General features: G+C 48.6%; 9 protein-coding genes across 9 annotated transcripts; 5 read left to right on the top strand and 4 right to left on the bottom strand.

Annotated features, from left to right (window-relative positions):
- Nucleotides 1–81: 81 nt before the first annotated feature.
- Nucleotides 82–3,650, bottom strand: Z519_00920 (uncharacterized protein; the record flags this gene model as incomplete). The annotated part of the gene is made up of 7 exons (XM_016758677.1): nt 82–572; nt 666–1,585; nt 1,672–1,713; nt 2,570–2,642; nt 2,726–3,065; nt 3,133–3,190; nt 3,256–3,650. The coding sequence occupies 7 exons, from the start codon at nt 3,648–3,650 to the stop codon at nt 82–84; spliced, it is 2,319 nt and encodes a 772-aa protein (XP_016625926.1).
- Nucleotides 3,651–4,347: 697 nt separating this feature from the next.
- Nucleotides 4,348–5,415, top strand: Z519_00919 (uncharacterized protein; the record flags this gene model as incomplete). The annotated part of the gene is made up of 4 exons (XM_016758676.1): nt 4,348–4,371; nt 4,431–4,686; nt 4,780–4,953; nt 5,015–5,415. 4 exons carry the CDS (start codon nt 4,348–4,350, stop codon nt 5,413–5,415), a joined length of 855 nt encoding a protein of 284 aa, XP_016625925.1.
- Nucleotides 5,416–6,907: 1,492 nt separating this feature from the next.
- On the bottom strand, nt 6,908–7,863 carry Z519_00918 (uncharacterized protein; the record flags this gene model as incomplete). Its single annotated transcript, XM_016758675.1, has 2 exons — nt 6,908–7,445; nt 7,715–7,863. The coding sequence occupies 2 exons, from the start codon at nt 7,861–7,863 to the stop codon at nt 6,908–6,910; spliced, it is 687 nt and encodes a 228-aa protein (XP_016625924.1).
- A 658-nt stretch (nt 7,864–8,521) lies between these two features.
- Z519_00917 (uncharacterized protein) lies at nt 8,522–11,197 on the top strand (the record flags this gene model as incomplete). Its single annotated transcript, XM_016758674.1, has 4 exons — nt 8,522–8,872; nt 9,091–9,538; nt 9,602–10,103; nt 10,363–11,197. The coding sequence occupies 4 exons, from the start codon at nt 8,522–8,524 to the stop codon at nt 11,195–11,197; spliced, it is 2,136 nt and encodes a 711-aa protein (XP_016625923.1).
- A 581-nt stretch (nt 11,198–11,778) lies between these two features.
- On the top strand, nt 11,779–12,360 carry Z519_00916 (uncharacterized protein; the record flags this gene model as incomplete). Its single annotated transcript, XM_016758673.1, has 1 exon — nt 11,779–12,360. One exon carries the CDS (start codon nt 11,779–11,781, stop codon nt 12,358–12,360), a length of 582 nt encoding a protein of 193 aa, XP_016625922.1.
- A 1,078-nt stretch (nt 12,361–13,438) lies between these two features.
- On the top strand, nt 13,439–14,395 carry Z519_00915 (uncharacterized protein; the record flags this gene model as incomplete). Its single annotated transcript, XM_016758672.1, has 2 exons — nt 13,439–13,615; nt 14,063–14,395. 2 exons carry the CDS (start codon nt 13,439–13,441, stop codon nt 14,393–14,395), a joined length of 510 nt encoding a protein of 169 aa, XP_016625921.1.
- Nucleotides 14,396–14,487: 92 nt separating this feature from the next.
- On the bottom strand, nt 14,488–14,970 carry Z519_00914 (uncharacterized protein; the record flags this gene model as incomplete). Its single annotated transcript, XM_016758671.1, has 1 exon — nt 14,488–14,970. One exon carries the CDS (start codon nt 14,968–14,970, stop codon nt 14,488–14,490), a length of 483 nt encoding a protein of 160 aa, XP_016625920.1.
- A 529-nt stretch (nt 14,971–15,499) lies between these two features.
- Nucleotides 15,500–16,486, bottom strand: Z519_00913 (uncharacterized protein; the record flags this gene model as incomplete). The annotated part of the gene is made up of 1 exon (XM_016758670.1): nt 15,500–16,486. The coding sequence occupies one exon, from the start codon at nt 16,484–16,486 to the stop codon at nt 15,500–15,502; it is 987 nt and encodes a 328-aa protein (XP_016625919.1).
- Nucleotides 16,487–17,082: 596 nt separating this feature from the next.
- Nucleotides 17,083–18,834, top strand: Z519_00912 (uncharacterized protein; the record flags this gene model as incomplete). The annotated part of the gene is made up of 1 exon (XM_016758669.1): nt 17,083–18,834. One exon carries the CDS (start codon nt 17,083–17,085, stop codon nt 18,832–18,834), a length of 1,752 nt encoding a protein of 583 aa, XP_016625918.1.
- Nucleotides 18,835–19,383: the final 549 nt, after the last annotated feature.

The following is a 19,383-nucleotide window of genomic DNA, read 5'->3' as shown; positions in this document are numbered from 1 at the left end:
AAGCTGACTGATTGTGCGCTTCATCAGTTAATGCTGAAGAGATGCTCGCGTAATTCGGGAATGAATAGCAAGATGGGACCCTTACGGTATGAAAAAGAATATGGCAGGTAAATTCTGCACGTTTTCCGAGTTCCATCTCAGTTGATGCGGGAGCTTCCTCTGCCATGATTCAAGCTCGCCATGCAGAGCCGCAGCTTCCATGAACTTGGTGGTGCCGTCGTCAGATCCTGCTGTTGGGACTGCATCGCTGGCGTAATTGGACACTTTGATGGCCAATTCCATCACACCCAAGAGAGCTTCCCAGGCTTCTGTTTCTGTTGGGCTTTCGGCTAGCCGTGTCGAAGATTCGGAGATGGAGCCTATCAATGTAGAATATGCAGGACTGAATTCGACCAAAGACAGGTCAGATCGCTTGATCACAGTAGGGTGTCCAGAAAATATGGCCCAAATTCTGTCGTAGAAAACGCAGGCTCGCAAGAGACGCTGTCGAGATCGAATCTCTCGCTGAGGCAAGGTTGACTTAGAGTGGTCTATCGTCAAACCCATGTCAAACGCGAATCGACAGGCGACACCTGTTCTTAGAGTTAGCATGATGCAGCGTGGCGATGTGGCAATAACAGGGGCAACGTCAAAGGAGGAGCAGTAAATATCGATGTGATACATACCAGCATACATCCAACCTGATCGATCTCTGCCGACAGCGCACTCTAAGTCGCTCAAAATGAGAAGCCCTTGCACTGTGGTCAAGCCTCGGGGATTTTCCAACTCGGTCTCCACCATATATCGCGCACTTTCGTGGAAAGTACTGTGCCTGTTTCCCCTGTCGAGTGCTTTGATATCAGTTCTAGACCTATCAGCATATCTGAAGCTCATTGCTAGGCAACACACGTGTAGAAATCTGGAATAATGAAGCTTGTCCCCATCTATGTCCTGTTGGAACGTTTCTTGGTCAACAATCTGCAAGGCATTATTGTAGTGCGTCCAAAAACAGGTCATTAGGTGATCGTAAACCTCTGGATTCAGATCCTTGATCATATGGTGTAGTCGCCTCTGTAAATGCCATGATCCTGCAGAATTTCTTTGAGAGTCCGCAAGCTGGTCTGCGTAGAGTTGATATCCTACAAGGGGAGTAAAATATCGCAGTTGCCCAGTAGTGCCGTCGTATTTCAGCTGTGCCGAGTCGAATAGAAATGAACATACAAGATTCTCGCGGGTTTGAAGAGGTCGCCCCGGATGAATACGGTCCGAATGAAGAAAAAGCCCATCGTCCCCAGACGTTGCATTTGACGTAGGAGTCTGATCCTGCCGTTCGATGTCACTTAGACTAGATAATGCCGGATCCTGCTGGAGGCCACCATCCTCGGATTCAAGGTGCGATAGGTCGAAGCGGTCACTGACACCGTGATCAGCCCAAGATCTTGAGGGGGGTCGAGCAACACCCTCCCCCTCTTGCGTTTGCTGCATTTGCTCCTGGGTATCAGGTTGTTGTGGTTGCTGTGGTAATTCGCCGTCTACCTCCTTTAAACGACTTTCTAGAAGTTCAATGTGCTCGAGCAAAGAATTCACGAAAACCCGAGATCTAGGCCTGTATTTTCTCAGCGCAGTGCTATACGAGGTCTCATTGCAAAGCAGGAGTTGGACGATGCCTTTTTGCCGGGACTGGCTGCGTACCTCCTTCGCTCATCATCGTTCCGGAACACACACTCTAGTCCGCTATCTTTACAGTGATTGCACCACTTCTCGCCAATCTCGGTTACACACTGCTCTCATTAGGCTGATGCGTCCGGGCGAAGTCGGGCCTCCCTCGTACCTTTTTCCTCTTGTGTCGACAACCTGTGCATGCCACCGATGCGCGGGTTCGTCCAGGTGCCAGCCGCGAAGGTTGTCCTTTCGTGGAGCTCATGATATTTTGAAGCGCGAGGGACTTCAGTGATCAAGCATAAAGGCACTCTGACTCTACAAATGTCTTTGTTCTTTGAGTTTGAAGTTCGAAAAATGTGGAGTGAGGGGTTTGGTCGTCTACTGCTTGGAATTGGGCAGGTGAGAAAGTCTCTTGGGTCGCATGTCGGAAAACGATAGCCGCAATCCCGCGCCCGTCGTGTGACTTGCGGGGATTGGCCTGCTCTTGCCTGCTACTACGCAACATAAACGAGATGGGTGTGATATTTTGTCAACGGAGTGGCCAGAGATGACAGCGTCATAGTCCCGTATCTCTCGATACCCTTCACCAATTTTGAGTGCAGCATTTCTGGATGCCGAGAATAAACAAGGCCGAGAAAGCGGCTTTCAAGAATCCATGTCTCGAAAGTTATCCTGCCATCGAAGACCCCTTTCCCCTATGACTCCCATCCTTTCTGGGCCAGGAGTTCTTTAGTCCACAATGCAGCCTTCTTGAAACATCGCGTTGAGGCCTTGAGTTGCGGGAAGGTATAGAAGCCATGAGGTAGTCCAGGGTAGGTTGCAACCTCAACTGGAACACCATAAAGCAGTCAGCAAATCTTTCCGTTTAGGCTATCCCGATACTTAATTTGGGGAGAAATTATCGTCAGAGCTGTATCATGTTACATACCCAGCTTCCTTCAATCTGTCTGCGTAGGCAAATGCCTCGTCTCTAAGAGGGTCCATACCAGTTATCTGTATTACTGTGCTCTCCGTCTCAGCAAAGCCATATCCTAAAAGAAAGCATCGAGTGTTGAGAAAAATAAAAATAATAGGAACAACTTACAAGCAGGTGGCAGACCTTCCATTGTTTCAACCAAGAATGGGTTTGCGTAGACATCAGGGCCCGTATTAGGATAGTAGGTTTCCCAGCATCGTAGCATATGGTCTTTACCAAGAATAGAGGCGTTTTTGTTCTGTTCCCAACTTGTGTATTCGTATTTATCCTTGGGAAAGAATTTCGGATGACACACAACTGGGCCATTCAGTACCTGGCCAACGATCCCTTCCTCATTATGATCTTTTGCCATTATAGGAAGAACAGCAGCCAGGTTGGCTCCAGCAGAGCTGCCATTAGACACAATAAGCGAAGGATCGATTCCGAGAGTTGTTGCATTGTCCTTGCACTGTCGCAATCAAGCGGTACTATCGATCAGGACTGGCCAACATTGGAGAGGGGTCCTTCCTGCTTACCCATTTAAACACATCGTAGAAGTCGTTGATTGCGTACGGGAATCGATATGCGGGAGCTCTGTCAGCTCATCAATATGGGTCTCCCTAACGTTAACTGAAAGCGCCTGGAATAACCAAACTCACAGTCTGTAATCGACATCTACAACGACTGCGCAGGTCTCCTTTGCGATCCAACGACAAACGCCTTCCTCGACGTCATGGTTCCCAAGAACCCAACCGCCTCCATGAGCTACTAGGACGAGGGGTGCTTTGACTTTGCCCGTCGCCTTCAGCTTTTCCGTGTTCCGGTAGATCTTGATCCCCACTTTCGCTCCATCTCTCACCGGGACCCGTTCAAAGGATATTTCCAAGTCCATTGGCGTACCCTCCGGGACAAGATGGGGATAATCCACCCAAGTTTCGTGCTGTTTTTCTATCGGTAGAGCGTAGAACGCGTCAAATTGTTCGTCGCATGCTTGCTTCAAAGGGATCCAAACAGGATCCGCTTCAGAGAGCCAGGTATACTTGAGGCTCGTCATGGTGTGCGTGCTCTTCGAGGGGTCTCACCGGAGCTTTGGATACCAGCGCTCATTGAGTGAAGGAAGAGTTCTCTCCTTTTCTCGAAGAGGGAATATTCATTTTGTGGATTTCATTGTCAGAAATTGTTTGACCATTAGAACAGCAACCTCGTTGGGACATGTCGGCTGCGGATTGGTTGAGCGGAAAGCTTTATGCGAGTCCGACTAGCATGTCGAGAACTCTAGGTTCCGCCCTAAAGAGAGACGTATAGGTCATCAGTTCAACCAGCAGTATCATAATAATAAAGCCTCTTGCGATCGTCATTCGCCCAAGCATACCATACCTACTTCGTTTCTGTTGATACCGCGGATGCAGCAATAGCCGCAGCGGAAAAGGTTTGCTCATTGTCATGAGTGCATAGCCTGTCAATCGCCGAACGTCAAAGGTGAATCTGATTTCGCACGAAAGGTTACGCGAATTTCGGGCCTTTTGCTGATGGAGACAACAGAGCCCACCTGGCTATTGAGAACATGGCCATTGCAAGCATCGAGAGCTCCAGCTTCAGCAGCAAGCTCTATTCGCGTTATAATGTGGTTCACCCAAAGATGGGAGACCTTGATAGACACCTGTCATTTCTCATATCCCCTTTGGACTTTAGATTTACACAGTCGTGACAACAAGTGAATCAAACGAGTCAACATTGGGAGCTTGGCCACAATGCGCGCTGCACAGTTTCATCGTGTAAGGCTTGTCGATCCAGTTACACAACAATCTCACAGCTAACAAGACTTTCCCGCTAGGACACGGGGAAAATCCAAGTAAATGAGGTTCCCATCCCTGAGCCAGAAGACACAGAGATATTGGTCGAGATCAAGTCGGCCTCACTATGTCACTCAGATATCATGGCCATCGAGGGTTGGACGCCGACGCCGAGCAGCGTGAAGCCCATCACTCTGGGCCACGAAGGCGCCGGCATTGTGGAGAAACTAGGTTCCAAAGTGACCGGGTTCATGCCTGGAGATCGGGTTGGATTCTTGTACATTATAGGATGCTGCTGTACGTATGCATTGTTTCTTCTCTTGGCAGGGACAGTCATTTGGTGACTTAACCGCCCCTCATGAGCTTTTCCTTTTGCTAAAGGAGTTCTAGTTGAATGTGAAGCATGCAAGGTCTACAACCTCTATGGCACAAAAGGCGCGCCACGTATTCAAGGGATGACCGAGGGTTCTGACGGATTTTTTGCCGAATACGCCGTTGTCGACTACCGCAATGCAATAGTTCTCCCGGAGGCAGTTAAGATCGAAACCGCTTCCCCTCTATTCTGTGGTGGCATTGCAGGCAAGTAATCTCCTACCGTGATCGGTACAGTTCTTAACCCTCTCAGTTGGAGCCGATCTGACGTTTAATTCTGCAACGAATTCGAACTACTTGGACGAAATCAGGATGGCCACCGGAGGCGGGGCGCACGCCGCGGCGGTCTACAGCGCTTCGATAGCAGCGTACGAGAACGCAAAAAAGGCACTCCGAATAGGCGGTCTTCTGATGGCTGTGGGTTTGCCGGCGAAGCCATTCCAGTTGAATTTGACCGAGATCATCACCGGCCTTTATCGGCTCAGAGGCGATTGCACTGGTATTCCACAACCCATGTCACAAGCCATTGAATTCACCGCGCAGCACAACATCCAACCGAACGTTGTCAGCTTCCACAAGTTGGAGGAGGTACCTCATATGATTGCAAAAATGAGGGCGCAAAAGTCCACAGGAAGGATGGCCGTACTGTTTTAGGGGCTTGAGGCTGAGCCTATTTCGAACCCGGACGGCCAACCTAGCTTGCCGGAAATGCTGCCGCTCGAGGATAGGATGCTGGTTCCTATTCCATAACATAAATGACAACAATATCCTTGTCTTCTTTCGCATCTACGACGTACTTGTATAATGCGGAACTCGCTTCTCATGATTAATTGTATTGTTCAATACAAACTAGGAGGCGACTCTTGGTGGGTAGTGGGAATATTGAAGCGCCTCCTACAGCACCGTGCTCAGCCTAATATGGTTAAGTACCCTCGGAAATTACTCTTTTCGAACGCACAATATTACCTGGACCATCGCTTGCCTAGCATGAGCGCTGAATTATTCATCGATCAGTTCCATTCGTTCCATAACTTGCATATATGATTCAATCCTTCTCAACCAATAGATTCCAACACGGACGCGTTGGGAGACTCATCGGCCGGACCTATCGGTTTTCTCATCATTATCCGCGGTTTGAGACGCTCACAACGTTAGTTACTTTAACTAGCGTAACAAGGCAAAATAGCTGTGCTACGCTGTGTAGAGCGGGTAGAGTAGTAGCAGGGGGGGAGAGAAGGTGTTTCGTCACATGTCAAACCAAAATGGGGCTGGCAAGGGGGAGTGCGGAACAGTTTACAGTGCTGGCAGATTGCCATTCTTTATAATTAGACAGAGTACCGGCATCCCATGCTTTTAAAAGCCGTCTACCTATTCCTGAGTGTTTCATCGGCCCTTTCCTACTTCCCAATGCCGTCGCCGTGCTAGGCGCTCGCTGCCCTAGCTGCTGTCTCTCTGGGGTGGGTATTAGTGGTGGTGTTGCCCTGTCAGTGTCAACCAGAAACGCGTTCTCGATTCCCGATCTGCTGGACAGGCCTCTATGCGTTGTTACGTGTACATTCCGAGCCTTGAAGTGGTCTGTTACAATATAGGTGCAGCATAAATGTTCAATGACACTTCTTCACAGATCCGTAACGAGTCAGTCGGGTTTGGCCTCTTCTTCTCACCTCGAACCCTGGATGATAACAGCCCATAGCCTTTTTCCCCGAACAGGATCCCAGGTAAAGTTCCGCCGTAGGAATATTATTCTCGAGTTTAATTAAGAGGGCATCTGAGATGCTGAGGCCTTTTGTCCATCGTATTTCCACAGACTAAGCCTCTCAATCAATCACTATGAAGGCTGTAGATACGATGAAATGAACAAGCGTCGAGATGATAGGGCGGAAAGTTTGCAAACACCGGCACTAAATCATCAGAGGGTCCAGACGTTTACTTAAGATGTGGCCTACCATAGCTGGCATGATTGGACGTTTAAGCCTAACTCTCCCTGAGAGTGTGTGGACTGCTTCGCGTATGCAGAGGCGAGCCAAAGGGCTCCTTTTACCCAGATTAGGGCCCAAATGTAGCGAAACCCTTTCCTGCTGCCGAGTCAACAATCTGTCCATCAAATAAACATATGAATATATTTTCTACGCGGCCACCTTGTTTCTTAACCCGTAGCTCGCCATTGATTCCTAAAGCTGTTCAAACTAGCTATAAGACCCAAAAGGGAAACTATACCTGCATTCATGCCCCGAATGCCCTTGGGGTAAAAACTGCTGTGGACTGCAACAGGCAACCAGCACGCAGCGACCATAAGTTCATTCCACCACTTTCGATTGAAATCCGCCTGCTCCTGAGCCGTCTTCCTACCGCACTTCTTCTTTTCGATCTCGGCCTCACGCCATAGCCGGAAGAAATCGCTCACCACGCCCACACACCAGGCGCGGCAACTCCACGCTATCCATTTGGCCATCCCACCTCGCTTTTCGATCATGGACAAAGGTAATATGCCTTTTCCCTGTAAGTGGCAAATATTCTCGATGGCTTGGAATACAATGTAGGCATTGCATTGAAGAAGTACCAGGCGATGAAGAATGGGGTCCATCTCCCTGAGGGTTTTCCTTGATGTCAGGAACTTGAGCCTGACATACAGGGGAATAAGACCCGTAAGACGTTGAGTCTTACGCCAATCCGAAATAAGCGAGCTGAGAGGTGTGAGAATCGACGAGATTGAAAGCGTTGTAGAGAGCACACTGGATGACCCCTTAGATCGTGTGCGCCATAGAAATCGATAAATGAGGTCGGATTGCGTTGACGATCGTACAGAGAGGTACGTCGCAAGATTGGCCGAAAAATTGATGGTTGCAAGAACTGCGCCTAGACCGGCAGTGGTTTGAATCAATCTGTCTCTTGTGAGCCCGCAACTCTCTCAACCTTGTCTTCAACACTTATCCAGCGCGAGAAGTGGACCTACTTGCTCATGCGGACGACTATCTGGTCGTCCTTGGGGATTATTTCTTTGGATTGACCGGGAAGGTCGCCCGGCTTAACTGAATAAACCTCGTTCTTTTCCGTCTCCTGAACAGTTGAATGACTTGACCGAGCAGCGTCGGCGCCCGCCATGTGTGCTCTTGGTAAGAGGACCTTGAATTCGGACAACGAGACCGCAATAGTCAGCCAGAAGAAGCTTTGAAATGAACCTCTAGTGCAGATCAATCGTATTACTCATTGGGAGTCGGATTCTGGCGATTCGGCTTTCGGTAAATAGTCATCATCTAACCGAGGCGCAGAATTCAGAGATCAGGGGCCCAGCTTCGACTGGCTTGCGGAATTGGAATTTGCCTAATACGCTTAGGCCTCTTGTACGACGCTAGTACAAGTACAGATACATATGAGACGGGGAACGTGGTCTGGCCATCGCAACCAATTGGGAGCGTGAATATCACGCTTGAAACCTAAGCAGGACGCCCTGCCTGGAGCTGGGTGAGAGCCAGTCGGCACTTATATCCGCCTCCACGGACCCAGGACCCCTCCAAAGCGGCCTGCTTCTTCGCTTACGCAGAGTCCCATTTCCACCCCACACCCATACTTCGTCCATGCAGTCTCATCTCCAGCAAGCAGCCAAAGTAAATCACATGCACCAGCCGTTACACACTACCGCGCCCACAGGATTTCGTGCCTCAATCACGCCTTTTGTGTCTGGAGAAAACATCCACGGCGACTTAGATCTTCCAGTGAGATTCATGCTAGAGCAAGTTGAACCCGTTCCGAAGTTTCGGTAATGAACAATGGCGGGGAAAGGCTCATTCGTAGTCTCGATAAACGAGTCGGAGGAGGCTCCAGAGCTTTTGTTAATTCCTTGCTTCAGGATATTGAACTGCTTGAGAAGCGGCTGAGAGAGTCTGGCCAGGAACCGCCCGAGCCGCAGAATCCCCTGCTGAAAGGGCGACCGCTACAGTTTTCTCGAAATCGTCGCGATGCAGACAAATCCCAGTCAAATGGATCAGTAAGCAGGCACAACGCCTACCTAGACATACCAAATGGAGACCCATCAAAGACCAACTCAGGGTTGACAGCGTTCAGAGTCGGACAGAGCACACTTCTCAACCATGACAGCACAAACACACAGACAGTCAGGCCCAATCCCAGATCAACAACCTCGCCGTTTTCACACAGACTCTTTCTGAACGCGCCAGAATACACAGTACCGAGACAAACTCAAGCCCCTTGTCATTGGAAGCGCGCCAACGAGCATTAGCGTTGCGACATTCCCTCTTCAGCCCATGTCAGATTGTTCTTGACAAGGCCAGTGGCAGAGTTCAATATTTTTGTCCGAGCAATTGTTTCAAGCGTTATTTCAACGAGCATGTTCGACAGCGATCGAGATTCTCTGAAAGTCGGCGGCTAGAAAAGCACGCCTACCGTATCCTCGCAGTTTTGCCAGCACATATCCAAGACTATTTGATGGAACTTTTCTGGACTCGCTATAATGGGACGTTTCACATTCTAGACCGAAACGCATTTTACGAAGACCTTGAAACGGGTGCGTCAGGGGCATACTCTGGCTTCTTACACATCTCGTGCTTAGCCATGGGGTTCTTGTTCGCGGACAGGAAGAACCCGGCAATGCGATATATCACGATTTCTGATAATCTCAGCGTTTTCCACCAAGAGATTAAATATGTACTCGATGCAGAATTAGAGGAGCCTCAAGGCCTGATAACGATCCAATCGATGCTCATATTAAGCGACCTTCAATGTGCACTTGGGGTGGATGACGTCGGTGGATTATATGCAGGTACGTTCTTTCGCACCTCGTGAAGCTCCCGGCCCTTGAAAATTGAACCTGAACAGCGAACAGGGATTGCCTGCCGCCTCGCTTTTGACTATGGCCTCAACCTGGAGCACTCGATGCTGGAGTTATCACAGGCAGAAATACAGTCACGTCGGAGACTGCTCCGTTCCTGTATTCTTTATGACAGAGGTTGGTCATTGTACCTAGGCAGGCCTACGAGTATAAAAAACTCAGACCTTGATATGTGTCAACTTACAGACACGTTCTCGCGTTTGGGAGGCGTCTGCGACTTAGTCAAGATTCAGACATCAGCCAGCTCAGATGCAGATATGGACGAAGTTGAAAACTTGGTGTACGACGCCATGCTTGAACTTCTAGAGATTGCCAGCAAAGTTCAAGAGAAAACCCATTCAGACATTCTCCCTGGATCGGAATCCCATGAGCACTTATTAGTTGAGGTAGCTGCACTGGGGAACCATTTAAATTCCTGGTCTGCGAGGCTTCCTCCGCTGCTTCGTTGGAGTCCTGAAAATGCTAGGAGAGCACCGTCACTCTACTTCGTGATGCAGTAAGTGTTTTTTCCATTCTCAGTCAAACCTTCTCCGCCGCGAGCCCGAGAGGTACTCTCTGTTTAGCACAATATTGTCAAGCGTGAATGAGCTAACTCCCGGGCAAATTAGTCAACAATTTCATACCACCCAACCCTTACTGTACGGACCTTATGGACAATATGGAGAAGCGCTTCAGGGTCAATATAGCCCCTCTAGTGTTGAACAGCCAAATGAAGCATACTCCTTCGTGCCTTTGGCTTGATCAACTGCGTTCAGACATGCGTTGAAGGTTGCGCAGATTTTCGCATTTCATCGGACGGGATTTGGCCGGAGCCAGTTTGGCCAGTTTTCGCTCACGCATGCTGCTACGGCAAGTCTTGTTCTAGTTGCAAACGCATCACTTGGTGAGAATTCTAGCGAGCGACCTTCCACCATGCTGCAGATCCGGGTACTACTAGGAGAACTGAAACAGATGTCTCTGGTCTATCAACCGGCCAAAATGATGACCGCCGTGATGAAACACTACATGCAGAACACTGGTGTGGATTTCAACAATCTACCAATCTCGGATTCGAGCTTAACACCGTTCACAGAGTCCAGCAGCGACGTTTCCGCTCGACGGCCTAGTGAGCATGATCCGGAAACTACCAGTCAATGCAACAAGAAGAGACACATCTCAAACAGAGGATCTTCTACTCTGAATATTCCATCGTCTGCGAATGCCGCCGTTGTATTTCATCCACTTAGTAGACCCGAAGTTTCTACCTCACTCGCACGAACCGAAGCTGAAGTTAAGGACTTCGAAATCCTGGGTAATGACACGGCTGAAAACAATGCACATATTGCCGATGAAGAGAGCTGCAATGCTTTGAAATCTACTAGTCTTCACGTTTCGGATAATGCGATAGAGACCTTGTTATGGACAGAAGATTCTCTCCAGCCGCCATTAGGCGATGGGGGTGCACAAATACCGGGGTCAGCAGAATTTTCACCTTCATTTCTATTACGCGATAGTCCCGACAGCGGTACACGACTTCAAAGTTTGGGAAACGACATTGGGGATGTCTTCCTCGGATATCAAGGAGAAAACTTTGAGAACACCACCTGGTAGCCGGACAATGGCTGAATTTACCGCAATGTTGATTTCAAGAACATTCAGATTCTCAGCCTTTTAGCATATGCTCAATAACCCAAACATCCTTTTCGATCCCTACGGTTCTCATCTTCGAGGGATTTCAAATTCTGTTTCGGTTGGGTGATGAAAGCCTACCTTCAAAGTGCAACGGCGGGCATTGATGCCGGTTAATAAATCGCGCCGAGGATTCCCAAGCGTACAATCTTGAAGTCCACGACCGTAGTATGTCAGATTATAGGAAGAAGCACAAATCCTTTCTAATCATGACTTGATGGTCGGATATCTCATTATTCCGTGCACTTCCCGCGAATTATCGGTCCCGCTGCCCGGTAAACGAAGCCTAACTACACTCCGCGAGCGGCGGCCTTTCGGACTCTTTACCAACGAAGCCAACTTAGTCGTAGCCGCGCTAGCAGCATCTAACCATAGCTTGCGTAGTCGCTATCAACGCGCAATGCAGTTCTCGGTTGCACAAAGTTATATGATCTGGTCCACTCTAGTGTATGGCAACTGTTCGCACTGGCCAAATAGCATCCATTTCCAACAACTGCAGCATCATGGCAGTTTCAACGACACAAGTCCAAGAACATCTGGCGCTAACGCACCATATCAACAACTATGGCTGGTTCGCCGATATGTACGCATGGGACGACATCGCAAATTGCCTCACAGAAGACTGTACCTTTGACTTCAAAATCCCGACAGATCTCGAAGGCCAAGGGTGGTATCAGTTACTCCAGCACGAGTCGCCATTATACGGACACCGGATGGCTAACCGCTTGTTTTCAATGACAGCCCCGATGTATCTCAACTCCGGCACAATAAAAGGGCGATCAAACACGGCCAAGGCACTGGCCGCTATTACAGAGAGGTTCCAACGCACACAACATAACATTTTGAACATGGACTTTGATATTGAAACTTCTAACGCGACTGCCATTGGCAGAGCGAACATATTCTGGGCTGCAGTCACAGAGCAGAACGGCCGCTATGTCACCGTGCAGACTGGTTGCAGGTACACATGGAAATTTAAGAAGAGTGTCGATAAGGGTCGTTGGGAAACGGATTATACACAGGTGGAGCTTGTCTGGGTGTCCTCGGCCCCAGTCGAAGGGTTCAAGCTCGTCAATATGCTCTAGTCAGAAGTTGTGAAATGAGCAAACTCCAGGGTAGCTTTTGGCGGAATGACAATGCAGTTCGTTGGTTCATTCTTACAGATCTGTCTAGCCCGATGTTAAAGATAGAGGCAATGCCAATACTAGTGTAACAGAGCACTTCAGGGTTCGGCGTGCACGTGCAACAACGCACAGAGGCCTGTCCTGTAGGTCGGGAATTGAGAACGCGTTTCTGGTTGGCACTGACAAGATGTTGACAGGGTTGCAAGATAGCCACTGTGGTAAACCACCTGAGACGCTAGACGCTTCACCAACTACGCAAACTGCCTCAACCTCGTTGTTCCTACAGTTCTATGACAGGATGGCGACGGAGTAGGAGGTTTCAGGAATACTCTTATGGTTATAGGCCAACGTATATATAAATAGGCAGAGTCTCTCTAAGTAGCCAGAGGGATAGGACACAATCAACTAGATAGGTCCATAACTTAAACTTTCGTACAATATAAGACACCGCTAACAATACCCTGAGAGACAGCGACTAAGGCGACGAACACCTAGCACAGCAGCAGCATCGAGGAACAGGACAGGATTAATTAAACACTTAGAAATAGATAGACGGCTTTTAAAAGCATGGGATACCGGTACTCTGTCTAATTATAAAGAATGGCACTCTGCCAGCACTGTATACTGTTCCGCACTCCCCCTTGCCAGCCCCATTTTGGTTTGACATGTGACGAGACACCTTCTCTCTTCGCTACTACCACTCTACTAGCTCTACATAGCACCGTATAGTTACTTTGCCTTATAACAATATCTTCTAACTTAATCTATCGTGTAAGACTCGTCTCTCACTGGTAGAATAATGCGGAACATAATAATTAACGATAAAGACTATTTAATCTACAACACTTAAGCCCGAAAACCCAATGCTAGGCCCGGAAGGTTGCCAACTCGACCAGAGAAAGTAAAGCACAACCCCCTACTAGACTATTGACATCGAGCGCCTTGTGGCAACGCTCAGGTATTGACTTTCTCTGGTTCACCGAAGCAAGTGAACATCATCATTTCAACAAATACATCCTAGGAACCCCTAAGAACCATCATGACTCAGCCAATTCATTTGTACAGCGCTACGCCCCATGACTTGAGCATCTACGGAAGTTTCACGAAAGGGATATATCGGGATGGATACCCCACGATAGATCCGACTCGTCCAGAGCTCTCGCAGAATGGGAAGGTTTTCATGATAACAGGAACATCCAAGGGCATAGGCAGAGATGTAAGTATCTCTGTTGAGGATCTATTAGGCATTGACTGCACGTTACACGGGAACCAATTCTGAGTTGCGCATGGCTGATCTCAGGCTCTCGCACCCGTCTTTTCTGTAGCGGGGGCACGCGCAACTATTATCACGGCTCGCGAAGCAACTAGCTTCGTGGACACGGTGGTAAAACTCGAAAGCATCGATTCATCTACTGAAGTGCTAGCTCTCGACCTTGACATAAGCAGAGAATCATTAACCACTGCAGCCTTCAAGACCATCTAAGAGCACTTTCGGGGCGGTGTCGACATACTCGTCAGTAATATAGTTTCAAAAACGGCGGACGATCAATGGATTGTTACCTGTGATATAGAGAAATGGTGGGATAATGACCTAACCACCAACATCCGTGGATCTCTGCTGCTGACAAAACATTTCCTCACTCAACCCACCACCTCTGAACAGAAGCTCCAAAAACGAAAGATCGTCTATGTCAGTTCGGGGATAAGCTATATCGTCAATCCCGGTCAGTCCGCCTACTCTTTCTCCAAGCTTATCATCAACCAGTTGGCCGCGTACGCCCATGCTGAGAGCAACGAAGAGATCCAAGTGCAAGCCATTGCTGTTCATCCAGGTATTTTTGTTACAGATATACTCGAGGATATATACCGTTTCTACGCTGTGGACACCAATGAACTTGCTGAAGGCATAATCAACTGGGCTGCCAGCGATGAGGCTGAGTTTATGAGCGGAAGATATACTACTGCCAACGTAAGACTTTGCGTCTCACTGCCCTGATTCTGTGTACTGAAATTCGAATCTAACGGCATCCATAGTGGGATGTCAACGAGATTATGGTACGAAAACAAGAGATCCTCGACAAAAACCTTCTAACAACAAAATTCGGCGGCGTCGAAGATAAATCCGCGTGATTCTGGAGGTGAGACTTCAGCTTGATACATCGGCGCTACTGCAAGCAGCGAGCCCATGCCAACGCCAGACAAGAACCGCGCCGCGAGAAATATGGACGGGTTGACAGCACCACTTTGGAGAGATCCACCGACCATATAGACCAGTGTAGTCAGTGGCAGGCTGAGTTTTCGGCCCAACGCATCTGCGGCCCAAGCAGCCATAACAGCCCCTACTGAGGCACCTCCGATGAAAGTCCCGGAGGCCGCACTGAGGAAATGTGACGTGCGCTTATAACCGGGGTCACTGGGGTCGTCAGGGTAGCCCATGGACACATAGAAGCCATGCTGTCCGATCGCGCCACTCAGATACGACATTGCATAACCGCAAGCCATCGGGCCAGTAGCAAGCAGCATCACGATTGCCCAATTATAGGCTGTGATGCGAGGAATAAGTCGACCCATTCTGAGTATATTTTTTCAGCAATCCTGAATTTAGATGAATTTTTCAAGTAATGTGAAGCTATGCTCAAACGCGCTACTAGGAAAACAATGAAGACATGACTGAAAATATAAGTGCTAGAAGGATTTATGACATGAATAAAAGAAACCTCCCTCGCAAAGGAAAGAAGAACGTTTGTGACCCGGATGTTGGGACTTCGCCCGTTATTTTCCGCTTTCCGTCTTCCACCTTCCGCAAACTGTATCCCAAAATGCTCTTCCATTACACAGAAGCAACTGCTTCTTCTCTCACGTGAGTTCAATTGCTAAAAACTCCATGGATACAACTAACCTACACGAACCTTGAAGGCAGTGAAATTGGCCTCGGTTGCTGGGAGCACATCAATAATCAGTGGATTACTGTTTCCTCCCGAGGTCTAGGATCTTGCGATAGAATATTCCTCAGCCCTCCAAGTTTTGTCTCCTAGCCTTTGGGTTTTTGTCCATAACTCAGCCAACAAGGCGGTGGAAATTGTTTATTGGCTTAGACTATCTACCCAACCACTCGATTGAGCTGGCTTTCATGTGCTAGAGGATTCTTTGGCAGTTGCACCTTCCAGTCCTTCCCGACCTCATTCTCCCCCCAAGCATATGGACCATTGTCGTATGTGTTTGTGCGGCGCATGTCCCTCCGGTACTTGAAGATGTACTCCGACGCGTCTAGTGCTCGATGCCAGACGGCCGTGTTATTCCACATGACCGCATCACCGGCCTGCCCCCAAGCAACCTTGTACACATATTTTGGCTGCGTCCCGTGTGCAATCAGCTTCTCTCTCATCTTGTGGCTTTCTTGAATGGAATATCCCTGAAATCTGTAGACGTAACTGGTCACATATAGATTTTTGCGTCTGCTCCCCTCGTGCGGGTAAACCGCCCTGAAGCGAGAAATAGACCAGTCGTATGGATCCACATCTTTATAAAGATCAGGGGCGGCCAATCGGCGATTGTGGATCAGAGAACAATCGCATACCAAACTCTCGAGCCTGTCTTTCCATTCTTGACTGAGGTCTTCATAGGCAGTGCGGGAGTCCGCAAATTCTGTCTCGCCACCCAAGCCTTTAGGAGGAATTTCCACTGCACGGAGGAGAGAATATTTATCTCTTCGCGGGTGATACTGCATATCGGCGTGCCACAGCTCATTGCCTTTCTTCAGCATAGCGGTTATGCGGTCTGTGTTTTTGACTATTTCTCCAGAGTCGTCCAAGTTAGATACATCGAAAATGTGTGGTTGGTCTGGGAATCGACCTCGGCGACGAATGAAAGGCATTGAATCTAGCTCACCGAACCGTTGGGTGAACGAAACATGAGTGTCGTTGTCCATGTTTGCATTTCGGAACACTAGAAAACCGTATTTATCGATACCCTCCTGAACTTCCACGATCACTGAGTCGGGTATTGGCTTCGAAAAGTCAATACCCTCTACTTCAGCACCGAATGTTGGGTGAAGAGGCTTAAACTTCAGTGCCTCCTGAACCGACATCCTGAGTGAACTCTTAAAAGAATTGAGGATAAGGTTCAGGTAGTGATATCATCAGCGAAAACGAATTTGAGACTATCAAGAAGGCTTTAAATGTGAAGATCACGTTGTTCTTTCTCATAACCATCCATGCAGGGTCATGCTAGCTAATAAGACAAGCGGAAACCCTCAAATCACAGTTCCCTTTCGATATCCTCAGAGACGATTCCGATTAGTTGCAGTGGCAAAAAGCCATTGAAAAAACAGCGGAATAATTAGGGACCTGCAGGTGTCAAGTATGGTTTCTGAATTGCCATGGTCAGGTGAGACCTGTTAACATTTTCCGCAGTATCGGACGTCGATCTCCATACTCTAAGACAGTGGCGACGATTGCCTGTATACCCTAAAGCAATGGTGTTGCTCTCTCTAGCGGATGGAACAGAATAGACGGAGAGGATAATCCCGACGAGCGGCCGTGGCCACACCCTGACACATTTAACAATATATACGCTTGGTGTCTACAAGAGCTGCAACTCCTCAAAAGATCCTAACCGCAATTTGGGATGTCACGAGACTTGCTTGACAATAACCTTGAGTCTTGTCAAGATTATGTCAAGGCAATGGCTCCTCTTCCAAATCTCCCAACGGACGACCCCAGAGCCGACTCAGAAGAGGCTGCTAAAGTTTGCGGCTGGCAGAATGTTAACAATAGAGGCTACTCGATATTAGAAAAGCCACATGGACTACCTCAGCGCAGGCGCGTTATTGTGATCGGCGCAGGACCAACCGGAATATGCATGGCCAAATTTTCGGAGGCGTTAGCGAACCTCGACTTGCAAATATATGAGAAAAACGATGAGGTCTCAGGCACCTGGTGGGAGAACAGGTACCCTGGATGCGGCTGCGACATCCCGTCCCACATCTACCAGTTCCAGTGGGCTACGAATCCTAACTGGTCCCATTATTACTCCAACGCTCGTGAAATATTTGAATACTTCAAAGGTGTTGTGGATGCCCATGGGTTGTGGAAGTACATCAAATTGCGGCATCAGGTCGTTCATGCGGGTTGGAACTCCGAAACTGCGAAATGGGAAATCCAGGTTCAGAGACCTGATGGGACAAGCTTCAAAGATGAATGCGACTTTCTCGTCAATGCTTGCGGCCTCTTGAACAACTGGAAATGGCCGAGCATCAAGGGTCTTCATAGTTTCAAGGGCAAGCTTCTGCACTCGGCTGCCTATGACGAGTCTACCGTTCTTGATGGGAAAAAGGTGGCCGTCTTTGGGGCAGGCTCATCCGGTGTCCAGATCGTTGCCAACATTCAACCGATCGTCAAGCAGCTTTACACTTGGATTCGGTCCCCCATTTGGATTAGTGCAGGATTTGCCTCCAGGTTTGCCGGACCGAACGGCCAAAATTTCAAATATGCGGAAGATATTAGGAAGAAATTTTCAGAGGATCCCGTCAAACAGCTTCGTTATGTCAAAATGCTAGACGCGGAGCTAGGTCAACGGTTCTACTTCAACTTTGTCAACACCAAGGATGCACAGATGGCTAAGGAATTTTCTCGCAGGCAGATGGAGGAGAAGTTGAAAAGTCGGCCGGATCTGATCGAACGAATCATTCCTACGGCATATGGACCCGGATGCCGCCGGCCCACCCCTGGAAATGGGTATTTGGAAGCATTGATGGAACCAAACGTGACTGTTTATACGACTGACGTCCAGCAGATTACCCCATTAGGATTCATCGACAGTGATGGCAATGAACACGAAGTTGAGGTCATTACCTGTGCAACGGGATTCGATACATCCTATGTTCCAAGGTTCCCAGTAATTGCGAATGGCAAAGACCTTCGGCAAGAGTGGGCCGAAGATCCTGTGTCATACTTTTCTGTTATGATACCGGACTTCCCAAACTATTTTCTCTCTATTGGGCCATACAGTGCAACAAATGGGTCGCTCCTTCCTCCCATTGAACATGGATGCAAATATATGCTCAAAATCATAGAGAAATGCCAAATTGAACATATACGTTCGCTCGCGCCCAAAGCCGATGTCACCGCCGAGTTTCGAGAGCATTCGGACCTGTTTCTGAAGAGGACTGTGTGGAATCAAAAATGTCGAAGCTGGTATAAAGGCGGCTCTATCGACGGACTCCCACGTCTTTACCCGGCGTCAAGAGCACACTTCGTGGAGACGATGCAGCCACGGTATGAAGACTTTGAGACCAAGTATGAGAGTTCCAACAGATTCCATTTCTGGGGTAATGGATTTACGGTGCGCGAGCTCGATGGACGAGATCCAACATGGTATCTTGGTATCGTGGATGGCGAGGACAAGCAGCCAGACTATACTGAGGATGAGAAGTAGAGTTAGAAGGGTTTTCTTGTGCAGATAGTCTCACTCCGATCGATAGACTGGAGCGCATTCAGCGTCGTTTGTAAAGTACTCACAATGTTCATGGTAATCCCCAGAGCCTGCAAGAACTCTACAGCTTGCCTTCAAACCTATCCCTAGGAAGTTTGTGCCACGAGATAGACTTCGGCCCGACTCCTCGCAAAGTTTGGGCACAATGTTGGGATCCTGACAAAACGGCCGTCTTTGGTTAGTCAAAAACTTTAAAAGACGGTTCACCAATCGATTCATTCTCCGCAGGAGTTAGAGAATCGACACCTTCTTGAGTAGAGCTTGGAACGGAAGGTGGATGCCACAAGACCCACTTGCGGAATGAACAGGGCCGATAAGAGATGCGGATTGAGAGATGGCTCTACATAGCCTATCATGAGCATTGGAGACCCTGCACATCTTTAGGGGGATTATTTGCGTTACTTGTATTGACACAAAATGCCCGCTGCTGCAGTGGAAAGACATCCGTCAGTGCACTCAGATGGTCTGAAAGTAACAAAGCTTCGACAAGAG

The sequence above is a fragment of the Cladophialophora bantiana genome (assembly GCF_000835475.1).
Source record: "Cladophialophora bantiana CBS 173.52 unplaced genomic scaffold supercont1.1, whole genome shotgun sequence".
Lineage (NCBI taxonomy): Eukaryota > Fungi > Ascomycota > Eurotiomycetes > Chaetothyriales > Herpotrichiellaceae > Cladophialophora > Cladophialophora bantiana.
The sequence above is the reverse complement of the archived record's forward strand: the minus strand, read 5'-3'. Positions and strand labels throughout refer to the sequence as shown.